The 23,190-nt window shown below is 42.0% G+C and overlaps 1 protein-coding gene across 2 annotated transcripts; it reads right to left on the bottom strand.

Annotated features, from left to right (window-relative positions):
- Nucleotides 1-9,973: 9,973 nt before the first annotated feature.
- On the bottom strand, nucleotides 9,974-22,176 carry LRAT (lecithin retinol acyltransferase). Of its 2 annotated transcripts, none has more exons than XM_030816259.1 (3): nucleotides 18,837-19,091; nucleotides 18,193-18,733; nucleotides 9,974-14,106 (listed from the first exon to the last, which is right to left on the bottom strand). In XM_030816259.1, the coding sequence occupies exons 2-3, from the start codon at nucleotides 18,730-18,732 to the stop codon at nucleotides 13,954-13,956; spliced, it is 693 nt and encodes a 230-aa protein (XP_030672119.1). In that variant the 5' UTR covers nucleotide 18,733; nucleotides 18,837-19,091; the 3' UTR covers nucleotides 9,974-13,953. The 2 variants fall into 2 exon arrangements, with proteins under 2 accessions (XP_030672119.1, XP_003257914.1); XM_003257866.3 differs by lacking the exon at nucleotides 18,837-19,091 and adding an exon at nucleotides 22,123-22,176 and having other exon boundaries at nucleotides 12,048-14,106.
- Between the last annotated feature and the right edge of the window lie 1,014 nt (nucleotides 22,177-23,190).

The raw sequence follows: 23,190 nt of genomic DNA, 5'->3' as shown, positions 1-23,190 counted from the left end.
CCAGTCAAATCCACTTCATATTGGTGCACATCAAAATGGTTTTTTATATGATAGTCATCTGGGCAACAGAAGAAATTTAAGAAGACAGAAAGGAAAAATCCTTTGTACCTTAAACCCAGAGCCAGTCTTAAGAATAGAGATTTCAAACTCTGGGATAAGATAAGCAAAGGATTAAATAGGAAATTTACAATGCATGGAGATAAGTACAAGGTTTATGCACGCATGTAAGCCGCAGCCTGAATAATATCACCACTAATACTGTCAGGCATAAGATTGAGAGACCACACAGACCTACCCTCTGCATTCTGATTGTGAGGAAGACTTGGTGTTTCTTCTTCTAAACCAGAGCAGAAACAGGCACAGCACCTGCTTTGTGCTCAGGTACTCAGTATAAACTTGTTGCAGGGAGGAAAGTAGAAAGAAAAAAGAAAAAGAATGGTTGGTTAGATGCTCAGGTAAGTCTCCTGAGCAGCTAGAAATGAAAGATCTTCCTTACCTTGATTGCCTGTCTATAGGACTTTATAAAAAATAAAATAACTCTGGGGGACCATGAAATTGTATTCACGCTTTATAATTTATGAGTGCTATGTACACTGTGACTACTAGACACTAAGAAACTCCTTTGAAAAGTGTATAATTTTGTTAAAGAGTAAGACAAACTGTAAACAAGGCAAACTCATCAATTTCAAACTTTCAGCACAGAGGTGTTTTGGAGTGGCTTAGCCTCTTGAGCTCTGTCTGCCTCCACTGCCCATTTTATCTATCATCTATAAGACGGGGTTTCATTGTGTCATCCAGGCTGGAGTGCAGTGGCACTATCATAGCTTACTGCAGCCTTGACTTCCCAGGCTGAAGTGACCCTCCCACTTCAGCCCCCTGAGTAACTGGGATTACAGGGGTGCACCACCACACCTGGCTAACTTTTTAAATTTTTTAGAGACCATGTCTTGCTCTGTTGCCCAGGCTGTTCTCAAACTCCTGGCCTCAAGTCATCCTCCTGCCTCAGCCTCCCAAGTAGCTGAGATTACAAGAACCAGCCTTTGTACTCAGCCTCCCATCCCTCATTTTAGAATCCCTGGTAAAAGAAGGGTGCTGGACCTACATCCACCAATTGAGCCCCCATCTGCAGAGAGCACTTGATATAGTCTTTGTTTTCCCACACTGCTGCAAATGTTCAGGCTGGCACTTAGTAAGTGCCTAGAGGGGCCATATGAAGCTGGAAGGACTGTCTTTATAAGAATAGACTGGACCACATGGCCTTCCAACAGGCACTGTCATGAACCACTTGCCCTGCCTGTCTTCCACTTTGCCTTCCAACATATATCCCATCTCCTAGGCTAATTTCTTCTTCAGGACCTCACCATTCTGACCTGACAGTGGCCTCGCTCTTGGATTCTCAACAACATCAGCAAAGATTCTAGGGCTTGGGTTGTAAGTGCTAAAGACTCTGAGGGAGAACTATAGGAGGATTAAGGCCTGTCTACTCTTAGAAAATGGCCAAGACAGATTTCTGCTGAATCAACATTACGTACATCACACATGTAAATGATATCCTTTGATTTGTAACCAGGTCTGTCATTGCAATAGGCCTGGAGGCCTTGAGAAGGATTGCACCATTCCCCACTCGTGGAGAGCCAGGGTGGTCCATTTGCCATCACTGCATCCCAGCTTCTCAGCATTGAACCAGGTGAGTTTCAGCACTATAATTTGGAAGGCACATTTTATTGCCCAGAAATAACTTTTCTCATACACCTAGAGAGTAAATCCCAATTACCAAGATGCCCAGTTTAGGAACCTATGTGTGCATCTGTATGTATACCAACAAACAAGATACAGGGATACATCTCTTACGATTACAGGCTTTTGTTTCATCTTAATACCTGTTGTGACGTTGCTTCACAAAAGGAAGTTGCTTTGCCAACAGTTCACTGTGGAATATAGACTGTTCATAATGGTGTCAGCTCATAAACCCCATACTGTCCTCACTGGGGACTGCTGAACATGAAAAGTATGTGGTGTAACTGGGTGCAACTTGCATGGCTACTGTCTTAGCTCAACCTGCTATAAGAAAATACCATAGACTTAACAGACATTTATTTCTCATTGTTCTGGAGTCTGAGAAGTCCAAGACCAAGGTGTTGGCAGATTCCATTCCTGGTGGAGGTCCTTTTCCTGGCTTGCAGATGGCCACCTTCTCACTGTGTCCTCACATGGCAGGGAGAGAGAGAGAGAGAGAGAGAGAGAGAGAGAGAGATCTGGTCTCTCTTCTTCTAAGGACACTAATACCATCATGGGACACCACCCTATGATGTCATCTAACTCTAATCACCTCCCAAAGGTTCCACCTCCAAATATCGTAACACTGCGGGTTAGGATTTCAGTATATGAATTTAGCAGATACACACATAGTCAGCCCATAACAGATACATTAACAAAACTAAAACCAGGCATTAATTGTGTCAGCTTAAATTTCAGGCTCCAGGGGCAGGCACTGCCATATCTTTCCATACTACTTCCCTAGGTGAGGATTTTAAGAACTTAAGAAGTGTTATGTCATATTGAACTTTAAACTCTATAGTCAAAAAGCACAGGTGAGGTGAGTCAAAAAGCACATTTATTTATTAGAAATAAATGTGTTGCCTTCTCATCATGTCAAGTGGCCACTGGCTAACTGTAGCACTGTGATCTTGGAAAGAAAGTAATGACTATATTTACTTGGTTTCCCTACAAATAGGGCATGTGATATATTACAGAATTTTGAGTGAAAATACTGAGGTATGATTCTTAATATAACACCACTGACTATAGGATCTTGAATAAAACATTTAGTGTGTTTAGCCTCAGTCTTCTTGTTTGTAAAATAAGAATCACAGTTACCTTGTTGGTTAAAATGGCTATATGATAAGCTAAGTCATTTGATATTTATAGGCTCAGTTTCTTCTTTGCCTTATGGAGGTGACAGTTATTAAATGAGCAAACTTATGTGAAAGTATGTTATGAAATAATAAATCCTAAAATGCTATATATTTTCTGAAGCTGTTTTCAACTCAGATAATTGTAACTCTGTGGTCACAACATACCTTTTCCATGAGAATGGAAACTTTTGTCCTTTACCTCTGTAGCCCCACTGCCAAGTCAATGCCTAGCATATTGTGGACAGTGAATACATGTGAACTGAATGAAAGGAGTGAAGGAACTGAATTCTCTATCATGGGAATAAGCTGGCTGCCTTGCCCTGCCAGGAAAAAGTTAATGCTTTAAGGCTACAAATGTGGAACCCTACAGATCCTCTGGGTTCTTGGAAGAACTCCTTGATTCTACCAGGTATCTTCCATACCAGGCAAAATTTGTACAAGTTATTTGAGCCTGGCAAGGAAAAGAATCAAGCAGTCCAAAAAAGGGGGCAGAAGGGATAAAAATTGATCTTTTCTACTTTTCTAAGAGTCTGCCCTGCTGTCTAGGTGGGACGATAACTTTGGGATCAAAGTTTTTCTCTCCAAATAAGCTACCAATGATACCAGTGTGGAATAAGAATCATATCAGCTGGCGAGCTTGCAAACAATACATAAGTATAGAATCCCCAGAGCAGAGCAGGGAATAAGTGTCAGGAATGTCAGATTTTTTGCTCTGGTTCTATTACAAAATTTCCTGGAGTTTCCTATGTTATTATAGGTCTCTAACTTGCATATAAAGAGAAGGGATTAGATTGGCTATGGCCTAAGTCTCTCTGTCATCTGGGAGCCCTATCATCCAGGAGCTCTGAATGTGTTGTCATTTTTGATTCACTAGATGATCACACCAACAGTTGCCATGGCTGTCCACTTCTGACTGATAATTACTGGAGTTCAGGAGTGCTCATGATCTAAAGATTCTCCCCTACACTTGGGCATCCATGGCTCCTCAAGAAACTTGTGATCCCATTCTGTGCTATTATGAATGATATTCAGCGTTGGTCACGTAACTACAAGATAGCATTGCCATTTCACTGCACTTTGATCATAAATCAGCTTGGCAAGGTTGTGGTGACATTCCATAGTTTCAGTATGTTAATAAAGCTTTCACACTCTGGTCTCTTGCAGAGTGCTCACTCTGCATGTTGCATCTGTTCACCTTGCATGGAAAAGTCCAGAAGAGCAGGTGAAGTCCTTGAGAGCTAAGGCACCTGAGCCTAGACACGATGGGAACATGAGCACAAAGTTTTCTTTTACATTGGAAAAAAAATAAAGACCAAGTTCTGAGAATGAAAGTTGATTCATTTTCCTCTAAGTAAGAAAATAGCCGGGCGTGGTGGCTCACACTTGTAATCCCAGCACTTTGGGAGGCCGAGGCGGGCGGATCACGAGGTCAGGAGATCGAGACCACGGTGAAACCCCGTCTCTACTAAAAATACAAAAAAATTAGCCGGGCGTGGTGGCGGGCGCCTGTAGTCCCAGCTACTCGGAGAGGCTGAGGCAGGAGAATGGCGTGAACCCGGGAGGTGGAGCTTGCAGTGAGCCGAGATTGCGCCACTGCACTCCAGCCTGGGCGACAGAGTGAGACTCCGTCTCAAGAAAAAAATAAAATAAAATAAAATAAAATAATAATAAAACATAAAGGGGAAACCGGCAAGTTGATAAATTTTATGTGATTAATTACACTGTAAGAGGGTAAACGTCCAAACTCTCAGGTAAAGCCATGATGACAATTCTTTCAGTGACGCCCATTCAAACCACACAGTACCCCAAAATAGTGACTGAAACTTGTATTTCTGCCCTATTAGAAGAAGAAAAAGACTGCAACTAATGTACGCCATTCATTCCCACTTTCTAGTACAAATTGAAGAATGGACTTCCTTTTTCGGGGATAAGTTTGAGTTTGAAAACCAAGCAAAGAACCATATTTTGAGACCAGAAATCCTACAGCTGAGGTGTATCAAGAATAAATGCAAAAAGAACATTGTCTCAAAAATATCTGATGAGGGAGAATCCCCATTGCACTGGCTCGCAGGGTGTTCAGGAGGAGCACTAGCAAAGTGGAGAAATCTGGCTGAGCTGTGGCGATGCACCAGCTGCTGCTGCAGCAGTGAGATGAACCCTGATGGTTGCCTGCTGCTTCATTTTGCAGAGGAGTTGCCCCCTCAAACATACTGAGGTGGTGCAAATCCACTTCTTTCAATCTCATTTTCAGATTTTCTCCCATCTTGAATTATTCCTTAAATGCCTTTATATTTTTAAATGTAAAGTTTATTGTCACCTCAACTTCCCATCCAGAAAAATTGCATGTAGTGTGAAATAATTTACCATGGTTAAATTCCCTGGCAGTCATTTGTCTGTGACTTGTCAGAGGTAGAGAGATGTGTGTGGAGATGTGATGTATAAAGAAGAGAATTGGGGGCATGGGGGGGTTGAAGAAGAAATAAATCTTGATGTTCATCAAGCATGTAGCAATTGCTACCTTTTAGATTTCTACCCAGCAGTGAGAAACCTGGTCAGATCAGGTGTCTAGACCAACATAAAGCTTAAAAAGCTCTGATTCTTCTGCCTGAACAGATTCTTGGGGGCAGCTGCTGCTGAACCAGGCTTAGCAGACAAGTGTTGTTTATCTGATAAATTTTTGAATTTGGAATCATTGTTTGGCTCATCATAAACAAGAAAGTTTTTTTGGGAATACCAATTAACATATTCTTCTTCAAAGGATGGTGATTCAGTCAAGTGCCAGATATAGTGGTCTCAAAATGCTATGTGAATTGGGTTAGTATAGGACAAAGGGATAAGAAACCATTACTTTGTCTGATTGTCATTGGCTCTGTTAGCCACCTGGATTTATTTAACCTTCAATTATATTTTTCAATGAATAATTTAATTATAAAGAATCTGAAGTATTTATGAGGTCATGCTGGTCAAAAAGTTTCTGAAAGTTTGAGTCTTGCACTGTGTCTTGATCTCACTGTTCCATCATTCCGTGAAAGGGAAGGAATGGTAATGAACTTTCCTCAACAGGTTGTTTGAATGAGACCCCAAGAATCGAGATTCCCATGCAGTGTGGTTTTAATTTCTACCCTTTCCCAATCCTCTGAGCCTGTTAGACTCTGAATCTGAATATGTGTTCTTTTCAAAGAAGCCAGTAGAAATGAGAATGCTCATTGATTAGACTGAACCTCTGACAGTAATCAGTTTTGGAAAAAAAGTACAATTGTGATAATGTGACAAAAAAGAGTGTTTGTCCCTCAGAAAATAATTACAAAAATTAACTTGCGACAGGTCATGGTACATTTTGTTCTAAAGCATGCGGAAGTAGTAAGAGATATCATGTTATACTGCTTTCTGAGTCTTTGGGCTTTATCTGTTTCTTTCTTCTCCCACCAAACTGCTACAAAGAGAAGCTCGTAGTCATTTTCCATTTACATCTCAACCCACAATCTGCCTTCTCCCGGCAACCGCAACATCCCTAACACCCCCATACTTGAAGTTAGTGGAATGCCTGTTAATCAAGGTCACTCACATTCTCCTTTTTGCCAAATCCAATGTAGGCACTAATCAGTTCTTTTCTCACTTCTGTATCTTGATGCTGTTCACACCCATACCTTCAAAAGCTCACTCCTCCTTGGCTTCCTCATACAATCTCTCCTGTATGAGGTCTGCTGTAACTTTTTGTACCATTATTTTGCAGTCTCCTCCTAGAACTATTCTGGATCATTCTTCCTTCCCCTTGTTTGTGACCCTAGTCTTCCATCCTCATCTTAAAAAAAGTTCTTCATAAACTTCCCCAGGATGGTCTAGCTCACTCACATCCTTGGCCTGAACCACCACTGTTATAATAACTCCCAAATACATTCTTATCCCTGAACTCTGTCTTATGAGACTCCAATTTCCTATTGCCTACCTGTGAGAACTGTGAGACCCTGGGCTACTCAGACTTCATAGATCCAAATCCAGATTCATACTTCTCCCAAGCCTCATTTTTAAAAAATTCCCCTAAATTAGCCATGATGCCACAGTACAATCAGTCACACTAATCTAGTGCCTGCCTCAGCCTATTGTCCCTCAGATACATTTTTTGCCTTGCTCAGCAGGCTGTTTTCCAGGCTCTCCTGTTAGCTGGTTTCTGCATTAGCTGCCCAATGTGAAGTCCTCACAGGAGATTGGAGGGTGAGAGGAAAGGAAAGGAGAAGCCATGGTATCTCTTATGCACACACACCACCGGACAGTACCTAGAATGGTTTTTGTTTCCTTGGTTGGACCCTATATGAAACACTCTCCATCTTTCACACCCCTCAAATCAATCCATTCTCTCCCCTCCATCTCCACTGACACTGACTTCATCTAGTCTTCATCATTTCTCTTCTGCATCTTGGTAATAGACTTCATATTCTTTAATTTACATCTCTTCATCCAATCCATTCTCTATATTGCTACAGAATAAGCTCTCTAAAGTGATCATTAGATATAGCTCTCACATTTAAACTAAAGCAGACAGCCATCCTCTAAGCGATATCAGTTATGAGTAGCTCCTTAAGAATAAGAGTAGATCTCCATGCCTGGGAACACATGGTCATGCAATTTGGCAACAAGTGATTAGCCTAAGGATGTCACCTGATCTGAAGGTACCAGACCTAAAGGCCATCAGGGGAATCAATGGTCCACGCAGTAGCCTGGCTAGAGAACTGTTTACTGTGACTACAAATATTGCGTAGTGACTGGTCAGCTTGGTTAGTGCCCTTTGCAATTTTAAATGAAAGACAGCGACCAGGTACGGTGGAGCAGAAGCTAAAAGTAACAGGGTAGAAGTGTAATGAAAACCACAAGGCAGCAGAAACAATGGTGCAGTATGAGTTAGTGGCAGTAGGTGGGCTGCCATGCAAGTAGCCATCATAAGCTAAATGGGAGCAAATAGCAGCACCAGAATCCGGACTCGAGAAGAAGGTATCACTAGAGTTGTTTGAGGATGCAGGAACAGTTGTGAGCTGAGCAGGGAGCAGTGACTATTCATCTGCTGAGCGCTGAAGTGATTTCTATACTTCCCACTTCTCCATGTAACCTTAAATGAAACCCCATCCAAAACAAAAAAAGTGTTTCTTTTCCTCACAAACTAACTACACACCTCTTCTTCATGTGTTTCAGAAAATCACATGCTCCTAATACTCACCGGAGCCAGTTGAAAAGTTTGGGAAATGCTTTCTTTCCACTCCAAACTTTCACAATGCAGAGTCCTCTGTGAACTTGCCTCCTGTCTGCAGCATCATCTGAGTCAGACTTGTTCTTCTCCAAAGGAATGGTGAGTTCTTTGTGGCAGGACTGGCACCTTTCTCTCACAGCAACAATATAATCTCAAGTGATTGTTCTTAATGCCCTGTTGTAACCCAACTGTGATATGGGTTCTCCTGACTCCACCGCTTTGTGTAATAGTTGCTCCTCCCTGTGCCTGAAAGGCCTGGAAAAAGGAGGTCTTTTTCACCTTAAGTGTTCATATTCTTTACAGGTCAGTTAAGGTATTAATGAAGACTTCTGTGACATGACACCCCTCTCCTTCATTGGTCCCCATCAGACAGGTAAAGGTTTCCTATCTGCTCTTCTGACACTTGTACAAGCCTACCATTATCAGACAGGTAAAGGTTTCCTATCTGCTCTTCTGACACTTGTACAAGCCTACCATTATCAGACAGGTAAAGGTTTCATATCTGCTCTTCTGACACTTGTACAAGCCTACCATTATTTTAAAATCTTGCCATTCTTTTACATTAGTCTTTTACATTAGTCTGAGCAATTCCAGGACTAAGATTCTAACCAGTTTATTCTTGTGTGATCCTGCTTAAAGTACATAGAAGGTGTGCAAGAAATAAATACATTCATTGGAGAAAAGTTTTTCTAATCCCTGGGAGACCTCAGGGAGCCATTATACCTCAAGGAGGTATAATGGAATGAAATCTGGAGCAAAGTTCTGGGTCTTTCTCTGAAGCACCTCAACCCCTAGGAGCCTGATTTTCCACATCTTTAAATGTTGCTGGATGGCTAAGCATTAAGCTCAGTAACTTCTATGGTCCTTGGCACTGCTATGAATGCATTTCAAGACTGGCCCTGGAATTTGCTTCTACTCACATCCCATCCCCTCCTCACCCATAAATCTGGTTACAGTGTTCCTCGATATCTTCAGAGGACTGGCCCAGGACCCCCACGTACACCTAAATCCACACATAATCAAGTCTGGCAGTCAGCCCTGCAGGAACTGGAACCCACATATACAGAAGTTGGCCCTCCCTATATAAGCAGGTTTCAGATCCTAGGAATACTTTATTTTCTGTCCACATTTGGTTGAAAAATTTTGCATGTAAATGGACCCACCCAGTTAAAACCATGTTGTCGCTGGGCCTGGTGGCTCACACCTATAATCCCAGTGCTTTCGGACGCTTAGGTGGGAGGGTCAATTAAAGCCAGGAGTTCAAGACCAGCCCAGGCAACATAGCAAGACTCCATCTCTGCGAAAAAATTTAAAATTAGCTGGGCATTGTGGCATGCACCTGTAGTCCCAGCTACTTAGGAGGCTAAGGCAGGAGAAACGCTTGAGACCAGGAGTTTGAGATTACAGTGAGCTAGGATTTTGTCCCTACACTGCAGCCTGTAAGACAGGCTGTCTCAAAAACAAAAACAAACAAACAAAACTTGTTTTGCCCAAGGGTCAACTGTATAGAGTTCATGTTATGACTAATTATTTGTTGTCATTGTTACTTAATTTTGTGCAATGGAGAAGGGATATGTTATTTAACATTACACAGAACCTATTCCTACACAATCAAGGTAGGCTTCAAGATATGGATAACATAGATATTATCAGTCTGAAGACAGAGCCACATAAAGTTTTAACTTCAAATGCATAAAACTATGTTTGGTAATCTGTAAAGGAAGCTTGGAGAGGCAAAATTCTTCAGGCTACCATGCTGAAAAAAAAAGTTTGTGATCTACATTTATGTATTTAAAATTCAAAGACAAGAGAGAATAGTATGTAAAATTAACTTTATTTGACATGCATGTATACCAAATATAAAATTAGCTTAGCTGACAGATCTAGGTTGGTTAAAACCCTAAATAGATCATACAAAACAAAGATTGGCAACCATTTCTTATATGCTTCTCATCTACAACAAGGACTTTTGCCATTGCCATAACTTGATATTACTGGAAAACATTTTTGATATTTGACATTAACAGTATGAAGTAGAAAAATAGAAAAACAAGAAACATATATATACTGAAAAAAAATTTAAACAACAAATCTATACATAGTTGCTTGTCCTTAGAAAGAAACATATCTAACAGAGCTAAAATTAGGAGTATCCAATATACACATAGTCATCAAGTTAATCTATTTTGCAAGAACCAACTTTCTGGCAGGAAAGAAAAGTGAATGAGTCTTCTTTGACACTCCATCAAGAGTTATGCATGAATCAAATAAAAGGATTTTGCTAAAGTCTGTTGACTCTTCCTTAACAACCTTTCTCTCCACTCTCACGATTACAGATCCTTTTTTTTTTTTAGAGATTGAGCATCTTAGCTAGTCCTTTAAAATGAATCCCTTTGTCCTCCATATTTTTGGGATTTATCTTTCTGAACCCCAAATCTCGATTGCCTGTTCAAAAGTCTAAACTTCTTGTTCTACACAAGACTTGTACCAGACCATTGCTTTCCTTTTCTGACATCTTTACTCAGCACTCTTGCTCTGCCCTGGCCCCTGAACCACTTGCACTTGCCTGAATGCCCTGTGCAGTCCATGTTTTCAAAGTCAACAACTCGTAGGGTACCTCACAGCTATGTGCCAGGCATGTTGTAGGCAATTTTCATGCATTTGCTCATGCTATTTTCAGTGCATGGAATGTCCTGCCCGAAATCTGTTTCCTGGAAAATATCCACCCATCTTTCAAGTGTTGGTACATGGTTTGTATAAATTTGGTCATATCTGTTAAAATCAACCGTCTCACTTTCTGTTCCTTCAGTCAGTCAGCTTTATGCAAATGTCAACTGCAGAAAGTCCTAATACAGTTATGTCTACTGGGCCATAAACTCTGAGGAACAAGTCCATGCCTCATTAATCATTTCATCCCTAACACCTGCCTAGTATCTGACACATGAATTCATCTTAGCCCCAGTTAGTCCTATTCTTCCTTCATCTATGACAAAGAATAAAATAAGCATGAAAAAACTTCATCAGACACTACTAGGTTATCATTTCAGAAATCAGAATAGAAATACATAAATATAAGAGACTTGCAGGAGCATAAGGATGAATCTTAACGGATGAAGCCCAGAGAAATTTGTGAACTTCCTCAAGTTACGAGACACATTAATGGCTCAGGGTTTCTTCTTTTTTTTTTTTTTTTTTGAGATGGAGTCTCGCTCTGTTGCCCAGGCTGGAGTGCAGTGGCGCAATCTCCACTCACTACAAGCTCCGCCTCCTGGGTTCCCGCCATTCTCCTGCCTCAACCTCATGAGTAGCTGGGACTACAGGCACTGGCCACCACGCCCAGCTATTTTTGTATTTTTAGTAGAGATGGGGTTTCACCGTGTTAGCCAGGATGGTCTTGATCTCCTGACCTCATGATCCTCCCTCCTCGGCCTCCCAAAGTGCTGGGATTACAGGCTTGAGCCACTGCATCCAGCCTCAGGGGTTCTTTTATAACTGTGATCAGGAAGATGTGCTTTTCTTTCTACTTTGTTAAGCAACTAATCAAACTCAGCACAACAAAACAAAGACTCTCCTTTTCTCCCAAGAAGTTCAACAGTTCTAGTGTTGTAGAACATTTCACAAATAAAACCATCCTAGTTTCCTTTTCCCATAAACAGTTGAACACATCAGTGTGATAAGATCGCCTCACACTATTTCTTGGCTTAATGCTAGCATTGCCTCCTGCATATAGATTTCTCTTACCCTTCTAGCAGATTTAATTGCTTCTTCCCCTGTATTCCCACAGCACTGTATATACTCTATTATAGCTAGTTTACGAATAATAATATTAATTCTGGACCATAAAATTGCAACTGGTCAATGCCTGGCATATAATGAACACTCTAATGAACAAGGAATTGAATCTTGCTTTAATGAAGTAAGTCAAGACTAATTATGTCAGTTCCAATCTTAAGAATGTCCTTGGCTTTTAATGAGGGGTCTTTATCTTTGAACACAGATTTAGTTTCAGACAGTGGTTTTTGCTGCCTGTAATAACTAAAGTTTGCAAAAAAATTTAATTATTTGAGGATACTATATTTTTAAGAAATGAATTTCCTTAAACTATTCCTACAACGGTAATACACAGTAAGTGAAAAACCACTAACACAGTAGTTCTTATAGTGGTTGCTTTTATGTATGCATACTTAAGATAATTTTAAGTGATTGGAACAGGTTCAGAGAACACCTATATTCTGTGGTGTTGTCATTTAATATTTTAATTATTTAAAATACTTAAATAATTTAATATTTAATTTGAAAAACACTAAGTTTGTTGTGGGCAAATTAGTGGTGATAAAACATTATTTAATCTAAAATCTGCTCTTAAAATTTGTTCAGATTATCATTGACTGATTGGCCCCGCCCTCCCCATATTCACTCATAATATGATTTGTTATTTTGTGATTCTTGACAGTTAAGAAAGCAATTTTAATACCTGAAATGCAAGCCTAGCTGTGGCTTCATTTTAAGAATTTGGTAATTTTGCAAAAGTGCTTGAATGCTTGTTTTACCATTGTTATATCTCAATTCTTACAAGACCCTCAGCAAAATCAATTTACATGACTGGCAGTACTAAGCCACTTTAAAATTATTTTAAATAATTTTATTCGCTTGGGTTCTACTTGTTTGGGTTTTACATACTACTGTGGCATCCTTCTTTTAAGGATATAAACTATAATTAGAAATGATATGGAGAAAAGTGACTAGAAAACAAATCTGAAGGCTTTTAAAAATTTCAGAGTACATTAGTAAATGCTTTAAAAGAAAATCCATCCAATAACATATATGCAAGTTAACACTACAAATTCAAGGACATAAGAAAATAGATTGGACTTACTTTTACATTCACCTTTACAGATACTCTATAATGAACACACTAGTATTATGATAATAAAGCAATCAAGAACAATTTGTCTCTCAATCTGTGTATATGTGACTATCTACATATTTATTTCACACACACATGCCAAATACCCACATAACTTCAATCCTATATCCATTTACCTCTCAGAGTGATTTAAAGTAGCCACAGTGGCACATAAAAGGAAAAAAATAATGAATTCCAGGCTTCCTAGTAACTAAAGCCAAGTCGAATCGTTCAAGTGATACTACAGTGCTATTTTTACTGGAAAACACAGATTTCTATAATTTCTGGTCATTTACTTTATCATTAAAGTACTATTTGCCAATATTGGTTTCACATAATGACAATAAAACATTCTTGACTTATATACTACATGAAAAAAATAGATTATGAGCTTATTTTTTGACCAGTTATCAAATATGTTTTCATTTGAATAAGGAAAATTCTTCCAGTTTAGTATAAGTCTGTCAATTTGTTTTTTCAATGAAACAAAGTAAATTTACAGTAAACTTACTGGTCTCAATATAAGTCTTCCAATCTTCAAATTCAGCCTAACAGTACAAGGATTACAGGAGAAAAAAAATAACACAATTAATCTCTTGCGGCTATCATCTTAGGGGCTGGTTTTCTCATATTGCTGAATTCTATCACAACCTGTCGTATTTCCAAGGTTTGGATGAACTTGGAACTTTAAATCTGAACTGCCTGAGAAGATTCAGAAAGCCTTTGTTCTTGGGCTTACACAGTAAGCACTTTGCGTGATTCCTAATCACATTTTTATCCAGAACACAGTGTTACAGGTCACATTTTTCTCAATAATGCTTATACTGATTGATGCTCTATAAATATAAACATATTTACATACAGAATACACACACTGACATGGGGGTAAGAAGTTAGCCAGCCATCCATAGGAAGAATGGAATAAAAATTGCAGGAAGGGTAGTGTATGATACCAAGCCCGTACAGACTATAGATGCCAATCCCAAGACTGCTGAAGCAAGAACACTTCTCTGATCACGAATAATTATCTTCACAGTCTCACAAAACTGGAAAATAAAATTTTGGAAAATTAAGAAAGGTGGCTAAACCCAAGAAGAATCACATATATCAAACAGTAAATCATTTTCCCAGCTATTTTCTGTTTACCAGAAGAACTAGAATTTCTCTTATGACTTACAAGAAAATTTACAATGTTAAGAGTCCAGTTCTGATTCTATACCATATAGTAGCAGAAATGATCCCTTAGGCAACTAAGTTAATAATGGCAGTTGCCTATGTAAATACAGCATTTATAGAAAACTATGGAAAGCAAAACCACATAGTTATCCAGGACTAAAGGTTTAAAATATCAAACTGCTTATCAATAACAACAGCATATTTTAAAATTAGATGAGCAAAGAGGTGTCTCTAATCTTGAGTAAAAATAATAGAATTTGGCCAATTAAAGGTAGATTCAATTCCTCCAATCTGCCATTCTAAAATCTAATGACACCAATGATAACTTTTTTATGTCTCAAAATCTACAGGCATAGAAAGTCTAATTTTATTGTCAAATCCCACTTCCTGACTAAATATGCTAAATTCAGGATCAATTATGTGACACATAACTGGCTGCTGGAAAAAAAGACAAATATTGTTCCTACCCCTGAGGAATGCATCCTTCTAATATGTGTAATGTTTTCCTTAGAAAAATAATTTTACTTAGAAATGATGGCCTATGTCTGAGTCCTGGCTCCAGCTCTTATTGGCTGTGTCACCTCAAGTAGTCAAACGGGAACACTCAAATTGTTCTGAGGATTAACTGAGATGTTTGATGCACAAGTCCTCTGTATTCTTCTACATGCTGTATAAATGTAAGGTATTACAATGATTATTATTAGTACTCTATTTGTTGACAATTATCTCTACCATATTGCCGTTGATGCCAGAATGCAGTGATTGTCATTTCTATATGGGTTTTGCTATTCATACTAATTTTAAGCTCTGTTTCTAGACATGGCATTGTATATGCTTTTAGGGTTTTCTACAGTGGCTTACATGGTACTGGGCAGCTAGGTTTCCAAATTCTTAAGGGATAGAATGAACAAGTTCAATATGTTTTAATATACCATTTTGACAGTATGGTTATCTCTATCCATACTTTTACACAATTACCTAAGCAAGCGTGAAACTCTTATCTAGATGTTGGCCTATTTTTCTATCAGACATACTATTTGTCTCTTTTTAATAAATTAGCAAGGCATTGAGAAGTATACTATTTTAAGGTGGTGAAGATCAAATTGAAGTTTTCAGGACAGGGAGAAAAGGAGGTTGATGGAAGACAAATATTTTGGTAAATGACTAAGTTGTAAATACAGTTATCCTTATTTTTTTCCTTGATAATTTATAATTAAGTCAATCAGAATCATTTTCGACTGTATTTCCCACAAAAGCAGATTTTTCTCAAGAAGCAACTCATGTCTAATGCCCTGTTCCTGTTCACTTGGTCAGCAGACCAGCAGGCATCTTTAGTGGTGCTCAACAGTAGGAAATTTCTAGAAGGGGTCAATAAGTCTGTAGGAACACTTTTGTGAGCACTCAATCCACACAAATTAAAAAGGGCATTTGCAATCATTTTTGGCGATGAAAGAGCAGTATTAACAAAGTAAAAAAAAAATAGTAGAAAAGCATAAGTAATAGTAATAGTTATTAACCAAAGGAATTTTTAGTTTACAAAATACTGATTGTCAACAGCATTATAAAAATCCCATAATTTTATGACTTCTAAACTTGTAAAAAAGAGTATTACCACAAAGGAGTAAATGTTATTTTCCAGTTCATTCATTTGCAAACTAATTACAGTGTTTTCCTTAGGGGTAGTGTGTTCTTGAGAGTTTTTATTAACTCAAATTTAAGTAAGAGGCAACTTTGTAACTCTCATGTTAATATTAGTTGCATATATGGAGAACTCAACAATCAGACCCAGAATCAAATAATTTCTTATGTTTCTAAAAAGTAGAAACCAGTCCTTCCTTCAGTATTAATGACCTACTTCTCTCAGTGCGTGTTCGAAACAGTTTGTAGAATTAGGAAATTTGGGATGAAAACTTTTTTTTTCCCCCGGGAAATCTACTCTGTGGCCAAATTGTTTGTTAGACCATTCAAAGTGAAGACAAAACTCAGTTTCACAAGAGGTGCTATGCAGCAACAGCAATTAAAACACTTCTCTACTTCTGGAGACCCTGACAAAGTTTCCAAAGATGAAAAACTACTCCGACTAGTTATTTATGCAGATTAAATATTTTACTACCTTACAAAAGCACTAGTTACTGTTTTTCTGTAGAAATATATAATGCAGCGCTATATGTGTTCCACGAAAGGGTAACTCCTAATTACCTGATAGAAATACTGTTTTTCCTTAGAGAAACGATTTGCTTGGTTCCTAAGCAAATCTGACATGTTTCCTTTTGTACACTTTGGGAGCCAGTGTTTGTAAATGTGGTGGAGTTCATTTCTAAACAGGCCTGGACTAGAGCTGTGATTCTTGAATCGCTGCACAGTGCTCTAACTGTATTTTTATTTTACTTGGAAAAGAATTCCTAGATTGAGTCTTTTGTGGCTCTATAAAATCTACAAGGAGTTTCATACACCGATCTATAAAAGCAAAATACTTCCATGCTCTCCCACAGAGGATAGAGAAAGATGTTCCCAAATGGGTCAAAAATATTAACCAAGATGTGGAGCAATTAAAAACTGGTTACATGAAAAAAATTGACTTAGCTTTTTCTGGTCCCAAACGTATCTAAACATGGAGAGTAACACTAAAGCTCATTATGTTATTGCCCGGGTTTCCATTATAAAGACTGAACATTAACAATGACTTCTTTAACAAGTGCAATGAAGGCTGAGAAAGTTTCCAATTGTAAATGAAGTTTCAGGCTTAAAATCTTAACTATCTTTAAAAGTTAAGAGGTTTTAAAAGGAAATAAAAATCCATTTTTCCCTTTGGATTTGTGGCTAATTTAATAATCATGAGTATTTTTCAAAATACTCATAAAAATTACCTTCCAATGTTTAACATCTCTTCTTGAAAACTAGTTGTATTGATCTCTGGGGAACCCATAAACAATGTACTCTACCTTTAGGGCTAATGGGTAAAGGATCCTTAACAATGAGGAAGTCTAGATGGGGATTAAAGCCAACCCAGAAAGAATTCAGAATACCAAGGAAAATACAACTCTGAAGCACCAACACAAGAATAAGGGACCTACCAGGGAGGCCCTCTTACTGGGAATTTTGATAGCTTATAGCAAGCAATGAAAAATCCCTCTATGCAACTTTCAAAGGGAGAAAACTGCGTGGTTCCTTATTTTAAAGGCACAAACTTTGTTTATAGTGTTATGGATTAAATATAAACTCTGGACCTCTTCCTTTCAAGTGAAATTCTTGGTTAAAGTTGCAAGCAGCAGTGACTGATTCCTTGTATCCCCCACCCCCAGTCACTTGCCCTTTGTCGTTTGAACTACATTGTGGGTGGGCACCTGATGACTTCTGCAGCAATACTGGGCAGCTCTGGAATCTCTGGAAGCGGTCCTGCATTGCCACACCCTTTCTCTATGCATTTCGAGATACCCTGCAAGGCACGTTGCCATTTGCTTATTTACTTAGCCTACCTTAGGAACACCAGAACTTTCCTTACTTAATCTAGAACCTTAAGAATGTTATGCAAGGCCGGGCGCGGTGGCTCACGCCTGTAATCCCAGCACTTTGGGATGCCCAGGCGGGAGGATCACGAGGTCAGGAGATCGAGACCATCCTTGCTAACACGGTGAAACCCCGTCTGTACTAAAAATACAAAAATAAATTAGCCGGGCGTGGTGGCGAGTGCCTGTAGTCCCAGCTACTCAGGAGGCTGAGGCAGGAGAATGGCGTGAACTCGGGAGGCGGAGCTTGCAGTGAGTGGAGATCGCGCCACTGCACTCCAGCCTGGGCGACAGAGCGAGACTCCGTCTCAAAAAGAAAAAAAGAATGGTATGGAAGTGGTGGGGGAGGTGTCCAGGAATTAGATCCCTACTCGCGGAGAAGAGAAAAGGTCAGGGATGGGAGGGGGCATCTCCGCGGAGCCCGCTTCCCCTGGGAGTCACACATCATACCTTGTCGGACTGGGGACTGATCGGGGTGCCATATCTGCAGTAGGTCACGAAGTGCTCGCAGTTGTTCCACAGCAGGCTGTAGGGGGTAAAGCCCAGCAGCTTCTCAGCCCTCCGCGCCACCTCCTCGTTGAGCAGTGCCTTCTTCTGGAGGGACTCGTCCAGGTGATTGACCAGGATGTTAGCTCCGTAGGCGAAGTCCTCCACTGTGTCCACGCGGATGCTGGCCACTTTGACAATGACGCCCAGGATGAGACGCTTGTTGGAGACCACCTTCTGCGTGCGCCCCATGTTGTCTGTCAGGGCCAACAGGATGTCGGGCATCATGTGGGCAACACGGTTGTCTCCTAGGTAGATGCCATAGTGGGTCAGGTGGGTCCGGGGCACCTCCAGCACGTCGCCTCGGTGGAAAGAGCTGGTTTCATAAAAACTGTTCCTCCCTTTGTCTTCGCCCGCGGCTCCCGAACTAAAGAGCGTGAAGTTGGAGATGAGGAGCAGCTTCTCCAGTAGTAAAGACACCACCTCCAGCATGGGGTTCTTCATCCTGCAGGGAAGAGGGAGTCTTGGAGAGGTGCCGGCGCCACTCCGGCAGGGGCCGGGCTGGGCAAGTTAAGCTCACCGGACAGGGGCGCTGCGCTGCTGCTCACCTGCAGGCCAGGAGAGGTATGGCGCAAAGTACGGCCTCTGAGGAGAGAGGAAGGCAAAGGAGGAGGACAGCGAGGCCTGGCGACGGGCTCAGCCAAGCCACAATGGGGAATGAGACGGACAAGGAATCGGTGGCTGACGGCGGGGACAGTGAGACCAGTGCTACAAGCAGCCGGAGAAGGAGCGCACCTGGGGGCCGTGCCGGGGACAGGGCCGCGCGCCGTGCTCAGAGGTGCAGGCTTCGCTGCGACTTTTTATGGCCGTCGAGGGGGCGGAGCCGAAGGCCGTCACAGACCCGGAAAGCTCACTGATTGGGTGCCGCCGGGGCGCAGCGCTGGCGGCGGGGAGGACGCGGGATCCCGGTTTCTTTGGGAGGAGGGCGGGCCGACTCCCAGCTCCAGGGTTCTGCACAGTGATTCTTTCCCGCCGCAGGATCCCGGTTGCACTACTGGCTATTAAGTGGCCTATTTAGGGAGGTAGAGTCCCAAGGTGTGGCGGCACGAAAGGTCCTGCACCTGTCGGGACTGGGGCGAGTTCCTGGCACTTAGGGGTCGTCTTTGGTGGAAAGTCCTCTTGGGCGAGATTTCTGAGTTGCACCACCTTCTTCTAAAAGGATAGATATGAGGGACTTCGGCTTAATAGATTGCATTTACTTTGCCAAGTGCGAGGGCCTCGAATGCCTGCAGATTCTTTCTTGACCGAATCTTTCGTTTTGTTTTGAGACAGTGCCTTGCTCTATCACCCAGAGCAGGAGGGCGGTGGCGCGATCTGGGCTCACTGCAACCTCCGCCTCCCAGGTTCGAGCGATTCTCGTGCCTCAGCCTCCCAAGTAGCTGAGATTACAGGCACCATGCCTGGCTAATTTTTGTATTTTTAGTAGACACGGGGTTTCACCATGTTGGCCAGGCTGGTGTTGGCCAGGCTGGTCTCAAACTCCTGACCTCAAGTGATCCGCCCGTCTTGGCCTCCCAAAGTGCTGGGATTACAGGCGTGAGCCACCGCACCCAGCCCCTCTTTCTTCAAATGCCCTGAATCCCCCATGGTTTCAGCCGGCGCGCGGGTGTGTGTGTGTGGGGGGGGGGTTTGAGGGGGGTCGCTACCTGCCAGTCCAGGCCCTGTGCGCCGGCGATTCGAACTCGAGGCCTCTCTGCGCTCCTAGGCACCTGTGGCCGTTGAGTACGAAGCTTCCAATGGTCGGCATGAAAAACGGCGAAGTCCCAACCTCCTCCAGGAAAGCAAGATTCATGTTAAGTTTATTTCTCCGGCTTCAGGGTCACATGGACCCAGCTTCAGTTCACCCACCGAAACTTTGTCCGCCTCCCTTTATTTTTATTTTTATGACTTTAAGCATAACCTCCCGGAGACGGCCGAGGAAGGCGAAGTACCTGGATGAGATGCTAAGTTCTTTGCCCGTGCGCCTGCAGCCCGACTCCAATGCATCCTTGAGGGTGGTCCTAGGCAGCTGCCGGGTAAGGGAGCGGCTGAAGCGTTGGCCGCGCCAGGCTCGGCACGCGATGTCCCCACCCGGTGCTGAGTTCCGTGCTAATGCATTATGTAAATGCTTAAATTCTGCAGACAAAGGCCACAATGGAGAGCCTCGGTTGGCTCCACAAAGCTGCCCAGTCGGGGCTAATAGGTTTCATCAGCAGATTCTACGCACGCCTGAGGGTACTCTGCGGATGATGGATGAAGGAACATTCATCTTACCTGGAAGACGAAGGAGGCCATAGAGACCAGGCGTGAGGGAAAACGGCTCCCCATTATCCTCGGAGGCCGGGCCTTTGCTGCCACCCTCAATCTGTCGTCAGCGATCTGTCCCCGTCTCCCTGCTTGCCGGTGACTTTTGTTCATTCACAAACGATTGCGCATCACATTATAGTCCCAGCAAAGAGGACCACAAACGAGTCGAAAGAGGAAGTTGGAGAAGGGGAGAGAGCCAGTGGACGTGGAGATTTTTTTATTTTCCCAGTTTACTCTCAAAATTTAAAGAAAGGCGCCCAGGTGGCGAGTTGCTGAAACTAATCAGCTGCACACAGGGAGCTTGCTAGCCTCTAGCAGCACAGCAGTCAGCACACTTCGCTAAAATCGGGGGAGTCTGATAGACCTCTGTGTGTACGTTCAATGCAGACCCGACGTCAGACTCTGAACTGGCTCCTCTGGTCCAGTTCTGGGAAAGCGCCAATACCGAAGCCTCTTGTGTCACGGGCCAAAGGGCCCCTGGAGATGAAAGGAAACGTGATAATTAACGGTTTCCGTCCCTGGTGGTCACTAAGGCGGCTTATAATGCTTATGACTGCCTCCACCTGGGGAACTTGAGGGAGACAAAAGCATGGAGAATTGCTTCACGGCTCCACATAGCTATATACATATATATGAATTCTTTTATGTATATAAAATACATATGTATACATTTTATATACATAAAAGAATTAGTTATAGACAATAGCCTTGTCCCCACCGCGTTTTGGAAGACGCAAGCAGTGCCAAACTGATTTGCGTTTCATTTTTCTTTTTTCCCCCGGTGGGGTCCATTTTCTGGCCGCCTTCTTTGGAAAGGGCTTTACTTCAAAAAGAAAGGAGGTGAGAGCGATATGAGTCATGAATCTGTATAGGTGGCTCAAGATGCAGATACTCTGCTGCCATGGAAATGAATGAGGGCGCGGAGTGTCCATAGTTTCTTGAAGGATATTTTTGCCTCTGATAAATTCCAATTTTTTAAGCCAGAACGTTATGCCATTAAATGATTTATTTTGCTCAGTGGAATTGCCTGAAAGCAGCCCTCTCCTGCTGCTCTGCGTGCTAGGACTTCGGCTTCCGGAAGCGGCAGCCCGAAGGAGGCAGTGAAAAGTCTTCATTTGCCTTGTTTCTGAAGTCTTCCCAGAACTCTTATGCGGGAAGCGGTTAGCGATGATTAGGCAGCTTTTCAACTGCAAAAATATAGCGTGGCATGAGCTCCTCTCTCGGCTGGACTTCTCCCCGCCCCCGACCCCCCTTCGTCAAGGACCATTGCAAATTTACTTTGCAAAAGTCAGCTTCTCAGTGTTCTCAAAATCTCATCTATTTCTGTGGTTGAGACGTCAGTTTTTAATGGCTCCCTGGAGGCACACTTCATAAAAATACGTTTACACACTAATGGGCTTATGCCCCCCAATAATATTTTCCTACCTGCCTCAATTTTAGCTAAACAAAGGGAAGACTATCGCTGTAGGTGGAAAGGCCCAAGAGAAATCTCACATTAGTTCTTCTAAATCAGAAGATGTCACATGGAGATAGGAGAAATTCCTCTACCCTGAGTAGCTGGAGAGACCTCTGGTTTCCCGGATCGTAAGAAAGGTGGCTACATTCTGTGATAACGTTCTGCGTGCAAACGCCTTAAATACATGCGAATGGGTCACCAGGTCTGGCGGCGAGATTTAGAAAGAGCCTAGACTTTTCTGGTCAACACTCAGACTGTGCTGAGCGGTAGACTCCCACTTTGTTCACCGCTTCCCCTACCCGCCTGCAGAAGGAGGAATGACAGCTACAGTGTCCCCGCCGGGTGGTCGGCCCCGAGGCAGCGCCCTCTCAACTGCGGCGCTCAGGCCTACATCCATTTCCCCCAGTAACGCATACAGGCCAAGCAAGATCCGCTTGGGTCTCAGTGCAGAAGATGCCGAAATTGAGGCTCACGTCCCAGCTTACTTCTGCATCTCATCTTCCCACCACTACCTCACCGGAGGTCCCTGGAGAGTTTCTGTTCTTAAGAACTAGGACAGGGAAGAGGTGCAGAGTTCCGCAGAAACCTAAGGCCCTAGAAGGCTAACAGATTTCCCACCTGCAGGCTTCTTATCTCTGAATGCCCCCTGCTCCTCAGAGAAGTCTTTGGATGGAAGATATGATCACAGTATTAGTAATAATAATAACTAATATTTACAGTGTGCTTCTGTGTATTAGGCGCTGAACTAAGCATTTTCTTATTTAATCCTCATAACCCTATGAGGTATTATCTCCATTTTACACAGGAAGAAATTGAGGCTTATAACTTCGTCTAGTCACTGTGCTAATGGGTAGGGATCAGGACTCAACCACAGGTCTCTTTTGCTCCAGGTCCTTTACCATCACTGGGAAGGCCTGCCTTTCCATCAGTCTAACCACCCATTACACATCATTTATTGAATACCTGCTATATGGCAGGTGCTATGACCAACACTAGAGGTTCAGTAAAACATCTCACCCTAAAATTAGATCCCACACTTTCTTTGTAATCTGTAATTAATTTCCCCTCTTCTCTCATGTCACGAGGTGTAATTTTTAACATCATTTTACTGGGATAGTGAGAATAGAGCTGGTTAAGGTTCTGATTAATAGTATGCCATC

This window comes from Nomascus leucogenys, chromosome 7b, assembly GCF_006542625.1.
Source record: "Nomascus leucogenys isolate Asia chromosome 7b, Asia_NLE_v1, whole genome shotgun sequence".
NCBI lineage: Eukaryota > Metazoa > Chordata > Mammalia > Primates > Hylobatidae > Nomascus > Nomascus leucogenys.
The sequence above is the reverse complement of the archived record's forward strand: the minus strand, read 5'-3'. Positions and strand labels throughout refer to the sequence as shown.

Excerpts from the sequence above, each read along its gene's own strand:
- LRAT (XM_003257866.3), bottom strand. The coding sequence starts at position 18,732 with ATGAAGAACCCCATGCTGGAGGTGGTGTCTTTACTACTGGAGAAGCTG. Across the intron at positions 14,107-18,192 it reads TCAGTCCCCAGTCCGACAAG|TTTTGTGAGACTGTGAAGAT; the intron begins GTATGATGTGTG and ends TTTATTTTCCAG.